Consider the following 22,444-nt stretch of genomic DNA (forward strand, 5'->3'; position numbering starts at 1 on the left):
GCACACACACAAATAAAGACATCACTCTACACAAACAGATACCCATTCATTTCCAATGTACATGAAAAATTTCCTCAGTATATCATACCATACACAAAATGTCATACCACATGATACACAGAAAACTGAGATACTAATTTCAACCATACAGAGAAAAAGGTTAGACACCCATCTCACAAATAAACACTCATGTCTCCTCCTTTTCTCCACCCCCCCCAATACTTACTTTCCACCTCAGAACACCATGCTAAAAGATTCATCATGCTATATCCTCAAACAAAAAATTAGGTCCTCGTAGAGGTGTTTTTGAAGAGTAGATCCTATTGGAAGGCAGTTCTCCATGAATATCTCATGTTTCTGTTTCTGCATGGTCCAGGTCGTCAGAGCAAAGTCATTTAGAGCCTAATTAGGAATGTTTGTCTCAGAGACATTCCAGTATAGTCAGGAAAAATACCCATCCTTCCCCTCCCTGGAGAAGATTTGCTCATATTCCAGTGCGAAGAGAAGGTCTCTCTCTGGAACGCAGGGTGGGGAGGGTCACAGTAGTCCTGTCTAAGATAAGAGTTTCCTATTTCAGGGTTCCTCTGAAACGTACCCCACTGTGTGCATGCCACCTGTCTGCCCATGGAGATAAGACCCGAGGAGCCAACACAAAACATTGCCCTTCACCTCCGACCTGGGTCCTGTGCTTCCTGCATACACACATACGTGACCTGTGGTAGGCTACCTTGTTAGCTTACAAGTACAGCAAAATTTCAGACCCAGCACAATTTCTGATTTAACACATGCTCATTTTATGCCACACACACACACACCCTTCACATAATACAACCAAAGAATTAGATGCCTGTTTTTCCCACCCATTCAGACAGAAAAAAACAGATAAGCATTTCACACCATTACGTATACGTGCGAGAGACCCATCTTGCACCGCACGTACCAAAAACCATACAGTCTTACATAACGCACCACGAACACACACTATCATACCATCCCGTACCAGACACACAAAACAGGTGCACGTCAGGCCATGCGCAACATTAGATCCTTATTTCTCTCGTAAACATACTAGACGCCACTTCACACCATGCACATACAGAACAACTGGCCACCTCACAGTGTGTGCATATGTACCTGAGAGAACTCTGATCCCCCCTCTTCTTTAGCTGGCTGAACAGGTCTGAGCAGCACGTAAAAAATGGACCCCAGAGTCCTCCTTGGGAGGGGCTGGCCAGCTGGGGCGGAGGATACTTGTCATGACTTTGAGATGTAATGAGCCTCCCAGGCTGACTTCCCTGGACTGTGGCAGAGACACAGAGGGCAGATTAGGGGAGGCAACCCAAGGGCTTTTCTGGTGAGAGCCAACTGGAGTGCAGACCACAGCGACCAGGGGTGTTGTTCATTTAACTAAACAGGTACACATTCCAGTGCAGATTTGTGAACTGTTTTCAGATCGACTCCCCGATTGGCCTCCCATAAGGATAAGGACTGGGGCACACCGTCCTTTTTGAGGCAGCCTGCGAATCCAGATTCTGATTTGCTTGCTTGCTCAGTTCCCTGCTGTGGGGCAGTGTTGGTGTGTGTGGGCTTTCAGCAGCCTTGAACTCAGGGAAAGCAGCACGGAGTGGACGAAGGTGTGGGTGCTGGGAAGGGAGGGTGTGCTTCTGGAATCAGACAGGCCAGAGGCTGTTGTCCAGGATGTGCGTTGCAGGGTGGGGTCAGGGGAGAGGGCCACCCTGTGGAGAACCTGCTAGACAGGCCAGAAGGTCACCCACCCCACACACTTCTATTTTCTCCCGCAGCTGTGTGCTGGCTGTATCCTGTTCCAGGGATTTGGGTGTGGACATACCAGCTCCTGCCCTCAAATAGTTGACATTCTCTTGAGAGGAGCAGATAAAAGACGAGTAAAGACCAAACAAACAGGATGGGCTGTGGCCATCTCATCAGATAAGGTGAGATTTCTTCCCTGATACTGTCAGTGAAGAAGGCGTTGCCTCTACTCTATTCTTGGCAAAGGGACTGCTCTCAATCGCTCAATTGTGAACAAGACACTATTTAGGGAAGACACGGGTAGCCTGAAGAAGTCTTGACTGGTGCTAGTTTGGGTTGCTGATGGGAGTCTGTATTTGGTTAAGAAAAAAGGAGATAAAAAACTGAAACACATTTAGTCATAATTGTGTGTTGAGTGTTATTTTAAACAAGTCTTTAAAGGTCGTGTCCAAAGGAAGACACCAGGTGGAGATCACTAAAGGGCCCCTTCAAGATGCGGTGGTCCCAAAGGTGTGCGGATGTGTTCTGGGCTCAGGAAGACACTTCTGTGGGTGATGCTATACCTGGATTCAAAATCTGAGAAGCGTAGATGCGACGTTGAAGGTAGTTGTCCATAATTTCAATAAAATGTGAGAGTGGAAAGAATTGTTTCCAAACAAATGTGCTTTCCATCCTATGTGAGTTTTTGTTTTATTTTATTTTTCATGTTTATTTATTTGAGAGAGAGTTTGCGCGTGTGTGAGCAAGGGAGGGGCAGAGAGAGAGAGGGAGACAGAGGATCCGAAGCAGGCTCCGAGCTGACAGCAGAGAGCCCTATTCAGGGCTTGAACTCACAAACCGTGAAATAATGACCTGAGCCAAAGTTGGACGCTTAACCAACCGAGCCACCCAGGTGCCCTATGTGAGTTTTTAAAATTAAACTTATTTTGAGATAATTATAGATTTAAATGCAGTTGTAGGATATAATAAAGAGATTCCTTGTACCCTTTGCCCAGTTTCTCCAAAGATAACATCTTCAAAACACAACTGTATGATATCACAACCCCGATACCAGCATTGATGAATCACAATCTTAGATTTCTCCAGTTCTGCTTACACTCATATGTGTGTACTTAGCTTCACGTGCTTGTTTCACACATATTGGTTCCTGTATCCACTGCCACAGCCAAGGTAGAGATTTCCATCACCAGGAGGACCCTAACTCCCACTTGCCCCCTCATGCCTAAAACCACTAATCTTCTCTCCACTTCTAAAATTTTATCTTTTCAAAAATGTTAAAAAATGGAATTGTGAAAATTAATAAAGGGAAAGTTCACTAAAATGGAATAAGGAGTTTCCACAAGTGAAGCTCTTAATTGCAGAATCAACAGGAGGGGAGGGACCTCCTAGGTTAGTGCTATATTGCCACTGCTTTATTATCCCACCAGGAGGAAGGTTTCCTTCTCCCCCAGCAACAGCCCAGCCAATGAGAGATTGCCACAGCCCAGCCAATGAGAAGCCGCTACACTTCCAGCTCCTAGCTGGACTTTCTGCCCTCCTGACTCTCTCTTTCCTCTCTGAAAGAGCCTCCTCTGCTTTGTTCTCCAAACTAGCCTATGGTTTTTCGGTAGGTTGCTTGCCCTGGACTGCAATTCTCTGCTGTTTCCAAATAAACACATTTTTGCTGGTAAAATAAGTGGCGGTTTTATTTTTAAAGTTAATAGATCATAAAGGATATAACCTTCTGAGTTTGGATTCTGTGCACCCCCCCCCCCCCCGCCCCGGCATAATTACCCTGAGATTCACCCAGGCTGCTTCCTGTATGAACAGTCCATTCCCAGTGAGCCCACTCCACGGTCTGGATGCATTGCAGTTGGCTCAAACATTTACTCACTAAAAGCCATCTGAGTCATTTCCAGTTTTTAGGTATCACAAATAAGGCTGTTATGAACATTTGGGTACAGATTTTTGTTGAAAATAAGTTTTTATTTTCCTGGGATAAACTCTGAAAGTACAGCTGCTAGGTCATAAGATAACTGCTTATTGGTTTATAAGACACTGCCAGCCTGTTTTCCACAGTGGCTGTACCGTTTACATTCTTATCAGCAATGGATGAGTAACCGAGTTACCCACAACCTCACCAGCATTTGATGCCATTGTTTTTTATTTTAGCCATTCTGAGAAGTGTGTAGTGGTATCTCATCGTGGTTTTAAGAATCTTTTTAATGTTTATTTATTTTTGAGAGAGAGAGAGAGAGCGCGCACCCCCCCCCCCCCACACACACACGAGTGGGGGAAGGGCAGAGAGAGAGGGAGACACAGAATCTGAAGCAGGCTCCAGGCTCTGAGTGGTCAGCACAGAACCTGACTTCGGGGCTCAAACTCATGAACCACGAGATCGTGACCTGGGCCGAAAGTCGGACGCTTAACCAACTGAGCCACCCAGCCGTCCCCATTGTGTTTTTTTAATTGTGGTTTTAATTTGCATTTTCCTAACGACTAATGATGTTAGCCATTCATTATTATTTGCCATTTGTATTTCCTCTTCAGTGAAATGTCTCTTCATGTCTTTTGCTAATTGAACTTTCGTTTTGCTTTTTTACTGTTGGGTTTTGAGGGTTCTTTATATAGTCTAGATACCAGTCCTTTGTTGGATATGTGGTTTACAAATATTTTCTCCCACTCTATGTCTAAAAAACGCTTTGTTTGTTTATTTATTTACTTTTGAGAGAGAGAGAGAGAGCATGCGAGAGCAAATGTGTGTGCTTGTGTGCAGGGGAGGGGCAGAGAGAAAGGGAGAGAAAGAGAATCCTAAGCAGGCTCTGCCCTTCCAGGAGCTGGAACTCATGAACTCAGGAGATCATGACCTGAGCCAAAATCAAGAAGATTCCAGGGCTTACCCAACTGAATCACCCAGTCGCCCCTACAAAACTCTTTTGATAGGAATTGTATTAATCTTATGGATCAATCTGGGGAGAACTGACATTTTTACTATGTTGAGACTTCTGATCCATGAACATGGTACATCTCTCCCTTTTTTATAGGTCTTCATTGATTTCTTTCATTTGTGTTGCATAATTTTTAGCATTCAAGTTCTGTGTACAGTTTGCTAAATTTATACCTTTTGACCTTAAAAATATAAGTCAATTATTTTACCAGCAAAAAAAATGAGTTTACTCGAGAATAGCAAAGAATTGCAATTTGGGACGAGCAAGCTACGGCCAAAATCACAGGCTAGTCGAACAAACAAAGGAGAAGAATGTTATTTTAAAGAGAAGGAGGAAGTTGGGAGGGGTTGTTTTGAATTAAAGTCCATTGGAAAAAGACAAGAGTGTACAGGGATGACAGTTTCTCACTGGCTGAGTTGTAGGGGTGGTTAATTTCTTGCAGGAGATGCATCATGCGTATCTTTTCCTGTTGGGGCCTGTAACTGATGATTCTTTCCTATTGACAATTCTTCTGTTAGGGTCTGTACTGGCAATTTCTGATATTGAATGGTACTGCATGAGAGCTCCCCCTTCTGGACTCCTAACTCCATTAATTTTTTTTTTTTTTTTTTTTTTTTTTGAGAGTCAGCGGAGGGGCAGAGAGAGAGAGAGACAGAGAGACATAGAATCTGAGGCAGGCTTCAGGATCTGTGAGCTGCCAGCACAGAGCCCTACGTGGGGCTCGAACCCACGAACCAGGAGATCATAACCTGAACTGCAGTCGGATGATTAACCAACTGAGCCACCCAGGCACCCCACTGACTCCATTTTTATTGAGGTTTCCTTTTATTAATTTTTACTGACCCGGGGGGGGGGAGGGTCTGTAAAATTTTTTAAAGATTAAAAATTTTTAATTGTCCAAAGTAATTTTAAATGGTATTGTGTCTTTAATTTTAGTTTCCACATGTCCATCGTTGGTATGAAAAAATACGACTGTGACCTTACTGAGCTGCCTACTCCACGTAAGAGCCCTAAGGATGGGAGGAGGGGCCCTCTCAAGCTGAGCAGGAGGGTCACAGAGGTGGACAGGAATAGCGTCTCGTCCATTTATGTCAGCCCCATAGAGATCACGGGCGACCTTAGGAAGAGTAGTATTTGGAGAGTAGAAGGGAAGATTTCCAAGGTGGACTTCTGGGTGAGGAGGAAGCTGGAGAGGAGGCTGGCCCACCACAAGCGTGTTCTTGTGGGAGAGACAGCAGACATCCCCTCCTCTCTGCCTTGCAGCTCACGGTTCTCGCCCCACTCTGCCCCAGCTGTTTCCTCAGTTGCAAACTGCAGACAATAACCGGATGGGGGAGGCTGAGTGCCCCCAGGTCCCCAGGCCCTTTCCCTGGGCAGGCCAGGCTAGCCTTGGACCCTGCCTTCCTCCTGAGCAGCACCAACTCTGCCCAGTCCCCTGGTTCCTGCTCCCAACAAGGGCCCAATCTAATGCCTCGTCTGGATTCGAGGCTCTTGGCAAACTGACCCCAGCCTCCTCTTCCACGCTGGCCTCCTGCCGCTCCTTGTGACTTGTTCGGACAGCAGCAATTGGGGTGGGGGAAAGTGTAGGGGACCTTTCCACAACCCCTTTCAGGAAATGCGGACCTCGTGCCGGGCAGAGTTACTTCATGGGTGCCCTCTCCTGTACCCACCCGCGTGGGCGTGTCCGCCTTGCGACCGCACAGAGGCCATGACCTCCTTCGCCCCGGCGAGGGGACTTTGTCCCTGTTTTTGTGGCAGAGACTTCCATCCTGGTCAACGGAGCTGGGTCCAACTTCATGACTGGTATCTTTCCCCCTGGGCGGAGCAGCGACCGCCGTCCCTCGGGGCGGGGACTGACCCCGAGCGCCCCGTCCCGCCCCGCCCCGCGCGCCTGGCACCACCTTCCGGGGCGGTCCTGGCCCGGGCGCCGCGTTCCTCAACCCGCGCGGCGGGAGCGGCGGGCGATGGTTCTGCCCGCGGGGGACCGGCCGGGGGCCGACGCGACCCAGGCCCTGAGCGCGCTGTGGGACTACCGCGTCTACGCGCGTCGCTGGGTCTTTCTGCTGGTGCTCAGCCTTCTCAGCTTCTCCAACGCCACGGTAGGGGGTCTGGGGTCGCCTCCGGGCGGGGGCGGGCGGCCCGAGCTGGGACCCCGCCTGAGTCGGCGCGCTTCGCACCTTCCAGTGTCCCGCTGCACCCAGGGCGGGGTCGGTGTGCATTATGGGACCGCTGGGAGTGGGGGAGCCGGCGACCTAAGCGCGCGGCCGTGGGACCAGAGGCCCTTCTCCCAGCTGTGGCTGCACAGGAAGTAAAGCTGGCATCTGTCCTCCAGGCGGCCCAGCCTGAGTCCTGTGACCTGTGGTAGTTTCGAAAGAGTCCCTCCATGCCTCAGGAGGAGGTGGGGGTCACTGTCATAGCTGGAGAGGGGTCTTCCTCCCGAACACCCAACGTCTGGCTACAGGCCTTCATGATCTGGCTCTTGCCCTCCCTCTCCAAACTTCCCACCCCAGTCTGCAAGGCAGTCAGGGCTCAGCCGCCTTGCTTACCTGTGCCCTGGAACCTTCACTGGGTTTCTGAGTCAGTATGCGGGACCCTCACAGGGGGCCTTCCTTACCTGTGTGCACAGCCTCTCCACAGTTCCCCAGCTGGGGTCCCCAGTGACCCGTTACCTGTTCTAGAATGGTTCCCACTGCTGGCAGTGACCCTGCAGAGACCGGAGACCGGTTGAGCAGTGAGAACAGGGTCTACCACTTACAGGGGCTCAGCTCCCCAACCTGCTTCTCTCCAGCTCACCCCTGAGCCCCCAGCTGTTCTGTGCAGAGGTTTGGGCCCCTCTTTCCCTAGCCCGTCACGTACAGCAGGCTCAGTGGGGGTGTGGGCAGACACCTCAGGGAGGTGTCCAACCACTCTTGGATGTTATTCCAAACTGATCAGGGCCTTTTGCCTCTTTTCCTTGCTGACTGCATGTGGAGAGCCAGCCTTGTGCTGGGACCAGGTGGCATCCATGGCCTGGGCTGAAGTCTGCTGTGACTCTGGAAACCTCTTTTCTCTATGGGACTCTGCACAGTGGCTTGTCGGCCAGGTGCCTCTAGCTGCTAGGAAGCCGGAGCTGGCTCTGGGCCCAGCGGTCTGAGGACACAGCCCCTAGAACTGCTCTGATGACTCTGAGAGGGGACGGGTATCATGAGTGGCCTCGAGAAGTCCCTTGGACCCTGAGGCGGTATCCTGCTGCACTCTCCTTTGGTCCACAAATCATTACGGAGCAAGCAGGACTCTCATCAGGAATTACGACCCCTGCTCTGGTCACCACGATAAACACTGACCATGAAGCTAACCCCAGCCATGTCCCCTCGTGGACTTGTCTGCAGCCAGGTGACCACAGCTCTATGGTTCTGAGAGGGCAGTGTCAGAGGCAGGTGGAACAGTGTCTGGAGTGAGGTCTGGGTGGCCTCAGAGTGACCCAAGGAGACAGCCTAGTGGTCTGGGCAAGAGCCAGCACGTGGGGCATCTGTCAGCACACTCAAAGGGATACAAGGAGGCACCTGGCAGGGCTGGAGCGGCCTGAAGGGAATTCTTGTATGCAGTGGAGATAAACTGTTGTCCCCATGTTGCCTTGCACAGTTTAGACCTGTCTCTGCCCTGCCAGCCACAAGCTTTGGGGAGGAGCAAGGAATGGGCTTGGCTCAGCAGGGTGGGTTTGGAGCACAGACCCCGCGGTTTGTCTTTGCTGGATCAGTTGGGCAGGAACAGGTCTTTTTCTGGACCTGGAAGATCTGTCCTCTGTTTTGTCCTAAAAAAGGGGGTGGAAAAGGAAGGAAAGGCAGCTGTTGCCCAAGTTCTCTGTCATGTGAGACTTTGTGGTCAGTGTCTGTTTGGGTCAGCAAGCCTGGATCTCACTGGCCTCACCACGGAGGGTGTGGTCTGGGGCCAGCCCCTGCATTTCTGGGTCTCTCAGATTTGCAGTGATTGTGCACTTTGAATTGTGCTGCCCTTGTCTTTGGTCCATCCCTGGCCCATCTCCCCTCTCCCACCTGCAGTAACCCTTGGAGAGCCCCTCCTCCCCTCTTGCCTCACCCGTGCAGGGGTCTCAGCTCCGCCAGGAAGGTCAGTGGTCTTCCCCACTGACCCAGTCGAGCTTAAGGTCTTGCCTTAGGTCTGCTGGCCGAAGGTCTGTGGAGTTGAGTCCCAGCACTTGACAGCACCTACAGCTGGGAAGTGTCACCTGTCAGGGAGGGCCTCACGTCCCAAACACCTGGGTCTCCTGTAGGACAGGTGGGGCTGGCTTTGGGCAGGGCCAGCGCATAATCCAGGTGTTTCCACCTGGGACTCAATCACTGAGTTTGCAGACAAGCTAGAGAGACCTTTTGGGCCCCTCTCTCCCCCCGCCCTCCCGTGGAAACATCCCTTCAATGGCTGCAGGCCCACCCAGCCTCCTGCCCTTATCCATCTGGGTATTCGCCACAGGCACCACAGCACCCCCAAATGTGCTCCTCTGCCCAGCCAGTCTGGGCCATCTATACATCTGTGCGACTGGGAAGCCAGGATCCAGACCCCCTCTTCTACCCTGCCAGGCTCCAGTGCTGTCCAGTACCTGGTCTAGGCCTCTTCATGCCCATGCACTGTGTAGAGCTCCCCTTCCCCCTTCAGACATCTGCCTCTCACTGGCAGCCCTCTGGGCTTTCTCCTTAGAGGGTCAGTCTTGGTAGGGCTTATGATCCTGCAGACTCTGGCCGGATCTTCAGCCTCTGTCTCCGCCCCCCCCCTCCCCCCCCCCCCCCACCGGACCGTGCCTGCAGGATGGTGCTGTTCTGCATCCCGGGCACACTGTCTGGCCAACCCCCAACCTGGTGCACTCCCTTGGAGGTGACTGGATGAAGACACTGGCCCTTACGGGACCGCCAGGCACTTTCTCTCCCTCAGACTGGCTGGCTGAGCCTGGGACAGTGGGTGGCTGTGGTGTCTGTGGCACCTGCTCCATGGGCTGATGCCAGCGTGTGTCCACAGCTGTGGCTCAGCTTCGCACCCGTGGCCGACATGATTGCCCACCACTTCCTCCTCTCCACCGAGCAGATCAACTGGCTTTCGCGAGTCTACTTCGTGGCGTCCATCCCGTCTGGCGTGGTGGCCATCTGGGTTCTGGATTCTGTTGGGCTCCGCTGGGCAGTGAGTCAGACCCCACATGAGGGTCAGCTCTTGAATGGGGCAGGTCCTCGAGTGAGGGCTCGAGAGCCATTGCTTCCTCTCTGGGGATCTCCAGGCAGAGCCACTGGGGTGGCAGGGCGGAGGGCAGGGTGCTGGGCCGGGAGTCCGGGCTGGCCAGGCAGCGCTCCAACCCCATCCCTGCAGACCATCGTGTGCGCATGGCTGAACTTTGCCGGGAGTGTGTTCCGAACCCTGCCCTTCATGGTCGGCGGGATCCAGGACCCATTTGCCTTCCTCATGGGTGGGCAGAGCCTCTGTGCCCTGGCCCAGACCCTGGTCGTCTTCTCTCCCGCCAAGCTGGCTGCCTTGTGGTTCCCCGAGCACCAGCGAGCCACGGCCAACATGATTGGCACCATGTGTGAGTGGCGGGGGGTGAGGCTGATGGTCTCCCGCGGCTTAGTGAGAGGGTCCTGCCACCTCTGTGCTCCCAGCTCTCAGAGAGCAAAGGGCTCTGCCTGTGGGCTGGGGACCAGGCCTGGCCACGGCTGAGCTGACATGTGTCTCCATCTGTCCATCCAGCAAACCCCCTGGGCATCCTGGTGGCCAACCTGCTGTCACCTGCCCTGGTGAAGAAGGAGGAGGACATCCCCTTGATGGTGAGGGAGCTCATGAGGTACAGGCACACGCATGTGCATTTGTGTGCGGTGTGTGTGTGTGGGCATGATGGGCTCGCGTGTGCACACACGTGTGTACGTGAGTGTTTGTGTGGAATGTGTGCACGAGCCAGTGTGAGTATGCACCTGCCCCTCCCTGTGGCCACACCAGCAAGTGGCCCCGGTGCACGCGGGATTTCTCCACGTGTGCGAGTCCTAGGCACCTCGTCAGACACAGCTCTAGGGACCAGGATGTTGGTTTCCTTGGTGGGGAGAGGCCTTTGGTGAGCTGAGAGGCTGACTGGAGCAGGAGGAGGCAGTGTTTATGGGGCGGGCTGGAGAGGGAGACGAGGGGCCAACAAAGGCCCTGAGGTGGATGTGAGCTTGAGGGGTAGGGGTTGCAGCCAGAGGCCAGCGTGTCTGCTGTGGAGGGAAGGGTCAGCCAGGTGGTAGGTGGTTGCCATTGATGTGATGGAAACCCCGGGGGTGTCTAGGGGGAGAGTGATTCAACCTGGCCCGAAGACTCGGGGAGCCAAAGACGCGGTTGCAGCGTCCAGGCGGGGCGTTGGGACTTCGGTTGGGTGGGGCGGGGGGGGGTGGTAGCTCAGGCCAGGTTGGGAGAGGCGAGGGGCTTCCAGCTGTGCAGCCAGGTAAGTGTTGGGTCATCCACAAAGGCAGGAAGGAAGGTTCAGTTGGCAGGCGGATGGGTGAGTCTGGGGTTAAGGTTGTCACCGAGGAAGTCATCTCTGTGTGACATTTCGAAAGCCGGGGCTCCGGACGGAGCAAAGCCGAGCAGACCCCCAGGCTTGCCTTTGTCTGCCTAGGGAAGGCCGGCGGGGGTGGCTAGCAAGGGGGGCCGTGTGCCACCTGGTGCCCAGAGCGGTGGACGTGAAGCCCTCGTGTGCATGTGCACGTGTTTGCGAGGGCCTGCGCACGCACACATACTCGTGTGCTCGCAGACACACTTGCACACGCACGCACACTCACGTGCACCCTCTCCCCAGCTGGGCATCTATATCATCCCTGCCGGCATCACCTGCCTGCTGGCCACCGCCTGCCTCTTGGAGAGCGTGCCCCCCACCCCACCCTCCGCCAGGGCCATCCACTCCGCCTCAGAGAAGTTCCTGGATGGGCTGAAGCTGGTCGGTGCCGTGGGATCCCGGGCTGGGGTCATCGGGGTGGGGAGGAGCTGAGGAGGGAAGGGGGTCAGGACAGGCCCCGTCGGAGCCTCTGCATGTCCTGCGGGAGCTCCTGTGCTGAGCGGCGCCTTCTCCCCCAGCTCTTGTGTAACAGAGCCTATGTCGTCCTGGCCGTGTGTTTCGGGGGCGGCATCGGCATCTTCTCCAGCTTCTCGGCCCTCCTGGAGCAGGTCCTTTGTGTGAGGGGCTACTCCAACGTGAGTGCTGCCCCGCCCTGACCCTTTCTCCTGCTCAAGGGTGGGGCTTGGGGGCATTACTGTCACCCTGAAGGCCGTCTGCCTCTGCCTCCGTCAGGTGGCCCAGGACCTCCCCAAGTGCTACATTTCCACACCTAGACAGGGTAACCTCCTGTTGTGGGTGGTATTGAGATGCCGTGTGTGAAAAGTTGTGTCAGGTGCCAAATACAGTCTGAGGATGAGTGGTGGCCCTGAGGAGGGGATGGTGGCGGTGCCCAAGTGGCCTGGGATTTTGCGTGTGCTTTCCGCTATCTTTCCCAGTGTCCCACCCAGGATGGCTTCAACCCTGAAGGCCGAAGTGTCCTCTTGTGATATTTGGAGATTGGAAAGGCCTTGCTCTGCTCATAGCATCTCTGGCCATGCCCTCCCCCGTCTGGCATCAGCCCTGGGTGTGGGATTCAGGCCTGGTGTGTTCCCAACTCATGAGGGGCCCGTGGGCACTGAAGGGTGTCTACAGCAACCAGGCCCTTGCCTTTAGCAATTGTTGAGTCCCCGGGGCATGGCGACACAGGAAAGCGGCGCCTCCAGTGGAGGACATGCTACCCTGGCTCATAGCTAATCCTACAGCTGAGCCTTCCCTGTCACCCTGCCATGGGCCTCTTGGTGATGGTGTGTGTCTTGAAGGTGAGTGCCTCCTCCTGGGGCCCCGGTGTCACTGTGCCCCGATGATGGGGTGCCCCCCACCTCCTCTCCCCCTCCAGGAATTTATAGGCCTTTGTGGGGCTCTCTTCATTGTGTTTGGGGTCCTGGGGGCCCTGGTTCTCAGCCTGTATGTGGACCGGACCAAGCTCTTCACCGAAGCGGTCAAGATTGGCTTCTGTCTGACCTCCGTGGTCTGTGTGGCCTTCGCTCTGGTGAGAGTCCCCTCGAACCAAGACTACCCTACAGTGGTGGGAGTGGGGTGCTCTGGGGCAGGGCAGCTGGCAACTGGGTCAAAGCAGAAATTTCGACCTTCTGCCCACTGGAGTGGTCCCTGGGTGGGATGGGCTCCCCGGTCACCTGACCCTGTCCCCTGACCCTGTCCCCTGCTCAGCTCAGACAGGGTGCTGGTACAGGGCCTGGCTGGGTCTGGGTGTCCCATCCCTCTGTGTGGCTCACTGCCCCCTAGGTGTCTCAGCTGCAGGGACAGACCCTCGCGCTGGCTGCCATCTGCTCACTGCTTGGCCTCTTTGGTTTCGCGGTGGCACCCATTGCCATGGAGCTGGCCGTTGAGTGCTCCTTCCCTGTGGGTGAGGGTGCGGCTGCGGGCCTGATCTTCGTGCTGGGGTGAGTGTCGGTCCCTCTGCCACTTCCCTGGGACCCCAGAGACCCTCCCCTCACCCCACTCCAGGCTACACAGTGGGTCACCTGCACGTTCTGAGCTGCGTGCAGTCCTAGGCTGGCTGCTGGGGTCCACACTGACCGGAACAGCATGCTGCCCTCAGAATGACCGATGGCACTGAGAGCAGTGAGCGGTGCCTGGGGCAGGGCTGAAGGCCTCGTGGCTGTCTAGGCAGGCCGAGGGCGTGCTCATCATGGTCCTGCTGACTGCCCTGACCGTGCGCCGTGCGGAGCCGTCTGTCTCCACCTGCCAGGATGGCCAGGGCCCACTGGACTGGCGGGGTGAGTGCCCCGGCCTACATGGGACCTCAGGGCCTAGCCCCCCCACCTCTGGCCCTGGAAACTCCCTTCCACGGGCCCCTTCCTCTCGGCATCTTTTGCTCTCCTTGGCACGTGCAGGGCACCCACAGGGCTAGGGCGGGGTAGAGTTGGAGGGCAACAAGGCCGACCTTTCCCCACCAAGGCTTAGTATGGTGGGAGCAGCCCTGAGGCCCTGATGAAAGCTCAACTTTTAAGCCCACGGGAGTTGTTTAAAAATGAGATCAGGGAAAGAGAGAGCGAGGCAAAGAGAGGAAAGAGAGAGAGTGACAGGGGTGAGGATGGCCACGTCCAGGGACCCCATGCCATTGACCTTGGATCTCACCACACCTGGGTCTGTGAACATGCCCTCAGGGCCCGTTGGATGCTGGGCAAGATCTGTTTCCAGGTCACTCTCTGGTCATGGCCAGTGGGGTCCGCGGGGGCTCTGCCAGCCGTGTGGCTACTCTGGGTCCTGTGTGGGGAGCTTGGCCGCTTGGGCGAGCCTCAGAACAGAGCTGGGTTGTGTCTCCCCAGTGTCCATGCTGCTGATGGCTGGCCTCTGCACCCTCTTCAGCTGCTTCCTGGTTCTCTTCTTTCACACTCCATACCGGCGCCTCCAGGCTGAGGCCAGTGCAAGCTGCTCCATCCAGGAGGACATGTCCCCTGCGACCGTGGACCGCGAACCCCACCCGGCAGCCACCCCCTGAGGCATCCACACGACCTCCGGCACTGGCGCCCTAGGAAGCTCGGGGCCACTCATCCCTAGAGCTGTTCTCCTGGCCCCGCCTTCTTGTTCCTGGGAGCCCTGAGCCCCTGGAACCCTCAGGACTTGCAGAGATGTCACAAGGGTCCCTGACGAGATCTGGAAGCTAAGAGAGCAGTTAGTGCATCAAGAAGTGGTTCTGGGGACGTGAAGGGGAGGCCAGGAGAGACAGGCTTTGGTCACAGGGTGACATCTTCATGCAGGTGCCAGAGGGACTTGGGGCAAGGCAGGGTGGCCCAGAGGAGACCCTGTGGCTGTGGCAAGAACCGCTGGAGCCGTGTGACAAGCAGACACCCCAGTGGCCAGGCCAGACCCAGGGCGGCTGGTGCTGGAGCAGCGTATGGGTGTGGACCTAGCGAGAGAGGCAAGAGCGAGGGGGACATGGAGGGATTGGGGGCCCTGGGGGCCCCTAGCATGACCGAGTCTGGAGTCGACAGTTGTGAGAAAGGCCGTGTTTGGGGGATCCCAAGCCGTAGCTTTACTCAACCTCTGCGGACCACTGAGTGGCCTAGTGCCCTGGGATGAGTGCTAGCACGGCGGGAGGGGCCAGGCTGGGTGGGGAGGGGAAGCAGAGGGAGGACCCCACAGGCAGATGCTCCCACCCCAGCAGGCCCTTCCCCTCCAGACTCTCCTAGTTCCAAGCAAACACTCCCACCCGCAGCGGACCCTCCCCACACTCTCCCTGCCAAGGCAGACACTTCCCCCACCCAGGTGGAGGTTCCCCACCTGCAGACTCTCCCACCCCCGGGTGACACGTCCTCCTCTCCCTCTGCAGACACCGGCAGGCAGGTTTGTGGGTTCATGTTTATTGAACTGGCTGCAGCCCAGGTGGGGACGGGGGCCGTGCCCCTCACTCCTCCTTCTCCTCCCCGTGGGTGAGCACGTAGCTCAGTGCCTTGTAGTCCAGGTTGCCTGCAGCATCGATGGTGGCAAACTGGAACATCTGGTCAACCTGCAAGCCAGTGTGGTGTGGGGGAGGGTCGGGCCCAGGGAGGAGGGGAAGGAGCAAAATGGTCCGCTGAATTGCAGGCAACTAACTCCAGCCAGCTCCCAGTGTTGTTTTTGCTTGTGGGGAGCCAGGGGTGGGACCAGGGCCCAGCCACTGGGTGTCCTGCCCGCCCTGATGGTGCAGCTTCTGGAGGCCCAGGGAGTGTCCCCCCTGGAGCCCAGAGGGCCACACTGGAGCTGCACGGAGGGCCACGGGGGAGGGGGTGGGGTGGGAGCGGAGTGGACCATTACCTCTTCAGCGGTCATCTTGTCTGCCTGAGACATCAACAGCCGCTTGATGCTGAGGACAAGGAGGGAGAAGCCGAATTAGGCTGCTCTGAAGAAAGGGACCATCACCAGAAGAACTGCAGGGGTGGCCCAGGGGAGCCCCGTGACTTGGCTCTTCTGCGGTGGGCTGCCTCAAGGGGGGCGCGCTCACCCTCTAGTCCCACCCACTCACAGTGCAGGTGTCTTTGGAAGCCTGGCTCTAGGGGGAGTCCTAGGCACCAGGGAGTGGTCACTGGGGAGTCCTTCCTGACACTCAGGGGTCACTACCCCTTGTGGGGGGCTCCACCTGCAGGGAGGAGACTGAGGAGGGATTGGAGGCAAGTGCCTGGCACACCAAATATGCCCACCCCCAGTGCTTGGCTGATGTAGCCCTCAAAGGGGGTTAAAGACCCAGTGATGGTACAAGTGGCATGACCAGCTGGGTTACTGGGTGCCCCGGCCTTGGTGTGGGTAGGACTGGTTTTGCCCTCAGTTGCCCTGAGGGACTTGGGACCTTGGGGCAGGCAGCCCAACACCCGGACCCTGGGGCGGGGTGGGGGGGGGGCTTGGCGCCCCTCAGGAGAGATGCCCAGGTTGGGGGGGGGGCTTGGTGCCCCTCAGGGGAGATGCCCAGGTTGGGGGGGGGCTTGGTGCCCCTCAGAAGAGATGCCCAGGTTGGGGGGGGGCTTGGTGCCCCTCAGGAGAGATGCCCAGGTTGGGGGGGGGCTTGGTGCCCCTCAGAAGAGATGCCCAGGTTGGGGGGTGGCTTGGTGCCCCTCAGGAGAGATGCCCAGGTTGGGGGGGGGCTTGGTGCCCCTCAGGGGAGATGCCCAGGTTGGGGGGGGGCTTGGTGCCCCTCAGGGGAGATGCCCAGGTTGGGGGGGGGGCTTGGTGCCCCTCAGGGGAGATGCCCAGGTTGGGGGGGGGCTTGGTGCCCCTCAGGGGAGATGCCCAGGTTGGGGGGGGGGCTTGGTGCCCCTGAGGGGAGATACCCAGGCGTTTGTGACCAAACTCACTAGTCCTTGTTGATGCTGCCTTTGCCTTCAGGATCCAGCATCTTGAAGGCATTTAGGATGGTCTCTTCGGCATCCGTACCTGCCCACAAAAGGCCTTGAACCAGGGGCTTTTAGGGCTCCAGTCCTGCTCTGGGCCATCCCAGAGCCTTCCCACCTCCAGCTCCTGCGCGCCTGGGAGACTCCACAGCTCCCACCCTGAGGGGACTGTTCTGGGGTCTCTGGAGTTCTACCCACCCTGAGGGGACTATTCTGGGGGTCCCCAGAGTTCTACCCAGGCCCAGAGGTGGAGCGAGTGCTCAGCGAGTGAGGGACAGAGGCTGGCGCCAGTAGGCAGATGGGAGGTAGGCTGGGCGTGTGACCCACAGACGTGGGTACCAGAATGCTACGCTTTTCATCAAATTGGAAAATTTGGATTTTTATGTGAAATGCCTGGGTTTGTAAGTGTTAGGAGCTAATGAAATATAGATGGCTTTGGCAGACTGGCCTGAAGGCTGCCCCTGGTCAGGGAGAAACCTGGCTCCATGGTGCTCCCCACCCCATGGTTCTCACCCGTCAGCTTCGCCCCAAACATATTCAGGAACATGGTGAAGTTGATGGGCCCCGAGGCCTCCTTGAGCATGGCATCCAGCTCATCATCCTTGACGTTGGTTTTGCCTGTCGCCAATACAAGACAGGGGGCGCTGGGTAGGAATGTCACACTCACCCTGGCTGTTCTTGTTGATGTGTCTGCTGTCCCCACTGGCCTCCCAACTCCATCATTCTCCAGGTGACCCCAGAATCAAGTTGGGGAGACCAGAAGGAGGGCAGTGAGCAGATGGGGGGGACACTTGGCCCAGGTGTGGTGGGGTACAGGTTCTGCACATCGGCAGAACCCCAAAACCTGAGCCCCGGGGAGATGGACTGCTGAGGAGGAGGAAGAGGCCACGCATGGGGTCCAGGGAGACTGTGATCTTACCTGGGTGTAAGGGGGCCCAGAGGAAAGAAACCTACCTGTCCTCCCCTGGGACTGCCTCAGGCTGAGAACGTGGCCCCAGATGGGAAGTTGAGGGGGAAAGGGCCAGTCTTTGGCTCTTCAGAGGAGCATAAGTTGGCTCCACATTCTCTCCCGGGTCTGTTTCTGGGCTTCCTTAGCATGCCTGGGGGCAGGAGGGCAAGCCTCCCCGTGCAGTGGTGTCCCTCTGGGAGGTTAGCCCTCCCCTGGAGCTTTGGTCCCAACTCCCCCATCCATGATGCCTGTGCTTGGGCATCTAGTGATGCCCTGGCCAAACCAGAGAGGGATTTCTCCCCCAGGGGAGACCCGGCCCACCTCCTCATGGCCCATGGGACGTGGGATGTCAGGTCAGGCTGTAGGGCCCAAGTGTAGAGCAAGGCTCTCCAGGGCTGGAGGACATTCTGAGGTGGGGTGTGGCGGGGTTCTGCCCCACGGCACATACCCAGGGAGGCATAGGTGTCCTTCAGATCCTCCTTGTCAATAAAGCCATCTCGGTTCTGATCCATCAGTGTGAATGCCTGAAACCGAAGCCAGGGTCACTAGGTTGCCAGGCCAGCCACACCGTGTCAGGACAGGCATCTACTCTCATTGGCTCTGGAGAGAGGCTCACGTGGGGTCTTTGGGTCACCTGCCTTATGATTCCCAGGGGGCCCCTGAGTCAGGAGCTTCTGGGTGGAGGGGCCCTGGGACAAGAGCAAAGCCTCACCTCCTTGAACTCCTGGATCTGGGTCTGCTCAAAGTTGGAAAAGACGTTGGATGATGCTCTCTGGGCCCGAAGGCCCCCCCCTTCCTTCTTCTTGGTCTTCCTGCTGGCCTAATGTGAGAACAGCGAGGCTGAGGGGCCTCCAGGCTGGCATTTTGGAAGGCAAGGCAGAGGACGCATGGACTATAGCACCAGGGGCTCCGGGGGAACCCCAAGCCCGGGTCCCTGGGCTGGGATGGCTGTAGGCGCCCGGTGTGGGTGTGAGGAGCCCTGACAGCACAGCACCCGCAGCTCATCTTGAGCTTTGCCCTGCCATCCAGCCAGGAGGAACCGGCTGGGCCTGAATACCCAAGGAGCGGATGGGTTGTGCAGGTGGCCAGCGAGTGGGTGGGGCTGTTCTCGGGACCCTGCCAGGGTGAAGGCCAGGGCCCTCGTCTCTCACCCCAGACCTGCATGGAGACGGCCACGGAGCACAGATTTCCTCCCCACTGCACACACCCTCACACATGTAAACAGACTCAACTTGTGTGCACACACCCACCCACCACAGGCTTGTGCAGGTGACGCAAGTGTACATAGTCACAATCGCACACTGTGCATAAACACACACACACTCACACTCGCTCCTGCCCCAGTGGCCTGCAGGCCACACTCACCATGCCTAGGTCTGCCTGATGCGATGGTCTGTGCCCTCCCTGCCCAGGTCGCCTGTCTTAAGCTCCTACCCAGTCCCCCAGGACACTTCGGGCTCCGGCTGCCGCTCCCTACAAGGGCAGGCGCAGGGCTACCCTGGGGACTGGACAACTGCAGAGTGAGCTTTGGCAGCTGGCGGGCGACTCAGATGCCCATCTTGCCCTGCCCGGCAGGGCCCCCAGGTTTCCAGGCACCTCCCCACTGCCCCTCACCCAGAAGCTTTTGTTCTCCTGTTTTCTGTACACCTCCAGGGCCACCTACATGTAGACCAAAGACCCGGGAGCTATGGGAGCTAGAGGAAGGAGCACCTTTCCCAGATTTGCACAAAGTTACTGTGAGTGGCCTTGGGGGCTGGTCACCACGCGCTCCTTGAGCATGTTGTGTGCACCCTCATCTATCTGCCTCGGTGGCAGAAAAGTCCCAGGGCCCCGTCCCCATGGCAGGGAACTCCTTGCCTGGGACACAGTGGGGATAGCATTTCTGGGATGAAGGGCCATCCACATGGGCTGGGCCCTGGGCCATTACTCGGGCAAGTTTCCCCCCTACATCGGGGCCCAGCAGGCAGAAGCTGGGGAGGGCACACAGGTGCCTGTGAATGGTGCCAGGTACCAAGGTCACCACAGAATCAGGGGCTGAATGTCCTGGTCCTGGGTTGAGGGGAGTGAAGGTTAGGGGTGGGAAAGGACGGGGGTGGGGTCTGTAGGCTGAGCAGGAGGAGGGCGCTTGGTGGCCGAATGAAGTGGGCAGGCAGGATTCTGCAGTTCCACACCTGGGGAACAAGCCCTCGGAGCCCCTGTGCCTGCACCTGGTAGGGAAGCATCAGCTGCAGCCAGTCTGCAGGTGCGTCTGGGAACCACATCACATGTGAGTGCCACTGTAGCAGGGTCCTGCCCCTTGGGGCACACACCTTCCATCATGTGACACCCCTGAGGCGATCCCAGGGGCAGCTCACTGTTGGTCTCCACTAAGTATGAGACAACAGACACTGTGCAGAACCTAGGGAGGCGTGACATGCCTGGGGGGACTTGGGGGCTTCCTGGGGTTCTGTCTGGAGGACTCCCAGAGGGACAACCTGTCACTAATGTGGGAGACCCAGGCAGGGCTGCACTCTCAGCTGGGCAGGGTCTGACCGTGATGCCTGGGGAGACCCTAGCAGGGCTGCAGGAGTGGGGACCACTGCAATGAGAAGGGAAGGCATGTAGGATCTGTGCTCAGGAGGCCCCTGATGTGAGGAAGGCCAGAAGACACTGGCAGGGACCCTGGGGAGGTTTCCTGGGCTGGTAGCACTAAAGATAGCCGTGGAGTCTGGCTCCTGGGAGAATATCGGGATTCAACATGGACAGCTGGCCCTGACAGGTGCAGGGGCATCAGCAGGCGGTCCCAGTGTTCTGAGCCAGGTGGGAGCCCCCTCAGCCTTCAGGAAGGGCGCTGGGCCAAAGGAAGTCTCCCTCAGCTTTAGGGGTCTTCCCTGGGCAGCCATGTACACAGGGGCATGTGTGCCTGTGTGTGCCCTCCACTGGTCCCCTCCCCGTCTCCCCCGCCCCACTGGAAGCTACTGGTATGTGCTCTCTACCAGCACTCTGGCCTCATCTTCAGCCCAGGAGACATTTATTTTTGATTCTGGAAGCAGGAGTTGCTGAGGAGTCCTGTTTATTTTAAAATCCAGGGAAGGGAAAACACACTCATCACCCGAGGTCATCTGCCTAGCTGCTCAAGGGGGTAGGGGTGTGCACTCCGGATTGCCGCATGGCATGTTGGTGAAAGAGGGTTATTTTGTGCCTTGTGGGGTCAACATGTGCGTACAGTCTCCTCAGGGAGCGATGAGGGGGCTTGGGAAGGCCCTCCCCCCACCCCAGGCCGGGCAGAAGCACCAGTGGAGGCATCAGGCAGAGGTCTCAGAGTCCTTAGAGAAGAGCCTGGTGACCCTCTAGGATGGGCCTCCTTATTCCCGCCGCCATCCCAGGAAACAGCGCAGGTGATTTTCCAATTTCTCGGCTGGAGTCCCAGAGCCAGGACTCCAGAGCAAGCTGCCGAGCCAGAAGGGCCTCCCTCCATGCAGATTTACTGAGCACCTGCTTTGTGCCCTGGAGTTTTAGCCTCTGCATTCCATTCTCTTTAGATTTATAGTTAAGCTGTCTTTGGAAACGGAAGGGTATGGAAGAGTAGGGAAAAGTGGGCTCCCTCCGTCGTATTGGGGGCCCTAGTGAGCCCCAAACTCTGGTTCTCAGGGAGCTTCTGCCTGGATCCGTGCAGGGCCCAAGGGGGTGAGTGGTCCTCCTGTCAGCCCCACCCCCACCTGATTGCCTTGGGAACCACGTGTCCGCACAGCCAGCGCTGTTGGGAGGCTGGCTGGCTGGTCACCACTGCCCCATCTTTGGGCAGTCTCTGCACAGCTGCAGCTGACCTGTCACGTCTTCACCAGGACTAACCACAGAAGTGGGGGAAACCGGCTACTCTGAGGGGGACAGAGTAACTGGAAGGTTTACCCCCTGCCCGTCCCACCTTAAGCAGCAGAAGTGGGAGAATGAGGGCCCATCTGGGGGCTCTGTGGACCCAGGGGCCCTGATTGAGGTGGACCTTGGAGCTTCAAACTGCAGGGTCTGGAGGGCAGCAGTCAGGGAGCAGGTCTGCTAGCTCCCAGGAAGACCCCAGCCCCCTGTGCCGGAGAAGCTCCTGCTCTGCTCTGCTCTGCTCTGCCAGGGGACTGGGGACTGAGACTGGGGGCGGGGGGGGGGGGGGTGGTGGGGGTGGGGGTGGGGGTGGTGGTGGTGGCTCGAAGGGGCTCCCAAGGCAGTGCCACCCCAGCAGGGGGTTCTGAGGCCACCATAATCAGCGGGGCCTGAGTGCAGAGGGTCTGGCCGCAGCCCCCCCCCCCCCCCCCACAAATGGGCGAGGAGCCTGGGGACCAGGGGGCCAGCGCTCAGGTCATACTTAGTACCTAGACCCGGTATTCCCTGTCCAAAACCTCAAACCCCTTTACCGGCCAAGGCCCCCTCCCAGTCGGTCCTTGAGGCTGACCTGGGACGGCCAGGGACCTGGACAGGCCTGGGCGGGGCTGCAGGCCGCACTCCAGCCGCCCGGCGTGGGTGGTGGTGGGCTCCTTCCCCGACTTTCCAGGCCCTGACGGGAGAGCCCTGGCAAAGCAGGAGGATACGGTGCAATCTATTTTACACTTTGTGACTTTGACTTGTAGTTTTCAAATATTTGGACATATAAAGGGCGGGCTCGATTGCTGCTCGACCCGGCCTGACAGCGTCCGGAGCTGCAGGAGACGTGGCGGGAGGCCAGCGCCTCACACCCAGGACAAGATCACCCGCGCCGCCCAGCCAGAACCCGCTTGCTCGGCAGTCGCGCACGCGCAGCTGGTCGCGAACAGCGCGCCCGGTGACTTCCCCGCCCCGAGCGGGCGCACGCCGTTCCACCTCCGCCCACCGGGGGGCGCAGCGGTGCCCTTGCTCGTCGCCAAGCGCATGCGCT

The 22,444-nt window shown here is 57.3% G+C and overlaps 2 protein-coding genes across 5 annotated transcripts; one reads left to right on the forward strand and one right to left on the reverse strand.

Annotated features, from left to right (window-relative positions):
- The first annotated feature begins 6,633 nt into the window (after nucleotides 1-6,633).
- Nucleotides 6,634-15,256, forward strand: SLC49A3 (solute carrier family 49 member 3). 4 transcript variants are annotated; one of them, XM_042937179.1, is made up of 10 exons: nucleotides 6,634-6,796; nucleotides 9,702-9,860; nucleotides 10,044-10,257; nucleotides 10,419-10,495; nucleotides 11,497-11,634; nucleotides 11,772-11,888; nucleotides 12,629-12,781; nucleotides 13,036-13,193; nucleotides 13,420-13,529; nucleotides 14,082-15,256. In XM_042937179.1, the coding sequence occupies exons 1-10, from the start codon at nucleotides 6,662-6,664 to the stop codon at nucleotides 14,252-14,254; spliced, it is 1,434 nt and encodes a 477-aa protein (XP_042793113.1). In that variant the 5' UTR covers nucleotides 6,634-6,661; the 3' UTR covers nucleotides 14,255-15,256. The 4 variants fall into 4 exon arrangements, with proteins under 4 accessions (XP_042793113.1, XP_042793114.1, XP_042793115.1 ...); XM_042937180.1 differs by having other exon boundaries at nucleotides 14,122-15,256; XM_042937181.1 differs by lacking the exon at nucleotides 11,772-11,888.
- On the reverse strand, nucleotides 15,161-22,439 carry MYL5 (myosin light chain 5). Its single transcript, XM_042936756.1, has 8 exons — nucleotides 22,266-22,439; nucleotides 21,986-22,087; nucleotides 18,278-18,385; nucleotides 18,014-18,089; nucleotides 17,130-17,234; nucleotides 16,581-16,659; nucleotides 15,550-15,598; nucleotides 15,161-15,262 (listed from the first exon to the last, which is right to left on the reverse strand). The coding sequence occupies exons 1-8, from the start codon at nucleotides 22,437-22,439 to the stop codon at nucleotides 15,161-15,163; spliced, it is 795 nt and encodes a 264-aa protein (XP_042792690.1).
- Between the last annotated feature and the right edge of the window lie 5 nt (nucleotides 22,440-22,444).

This window comes from Panthera leo, chromosome B1, assembly GCF_018350215.1.
Source record: "Panthera leo isolate Ple1 chromosome B1, P.leo_Ple1_pat1.1, whole genome shotgun sequence".
NCBI lineage: Eukaryota > Metazoa > Chordata > Mammalia > Carnivora > Felidae > Panthera > Panthera leo.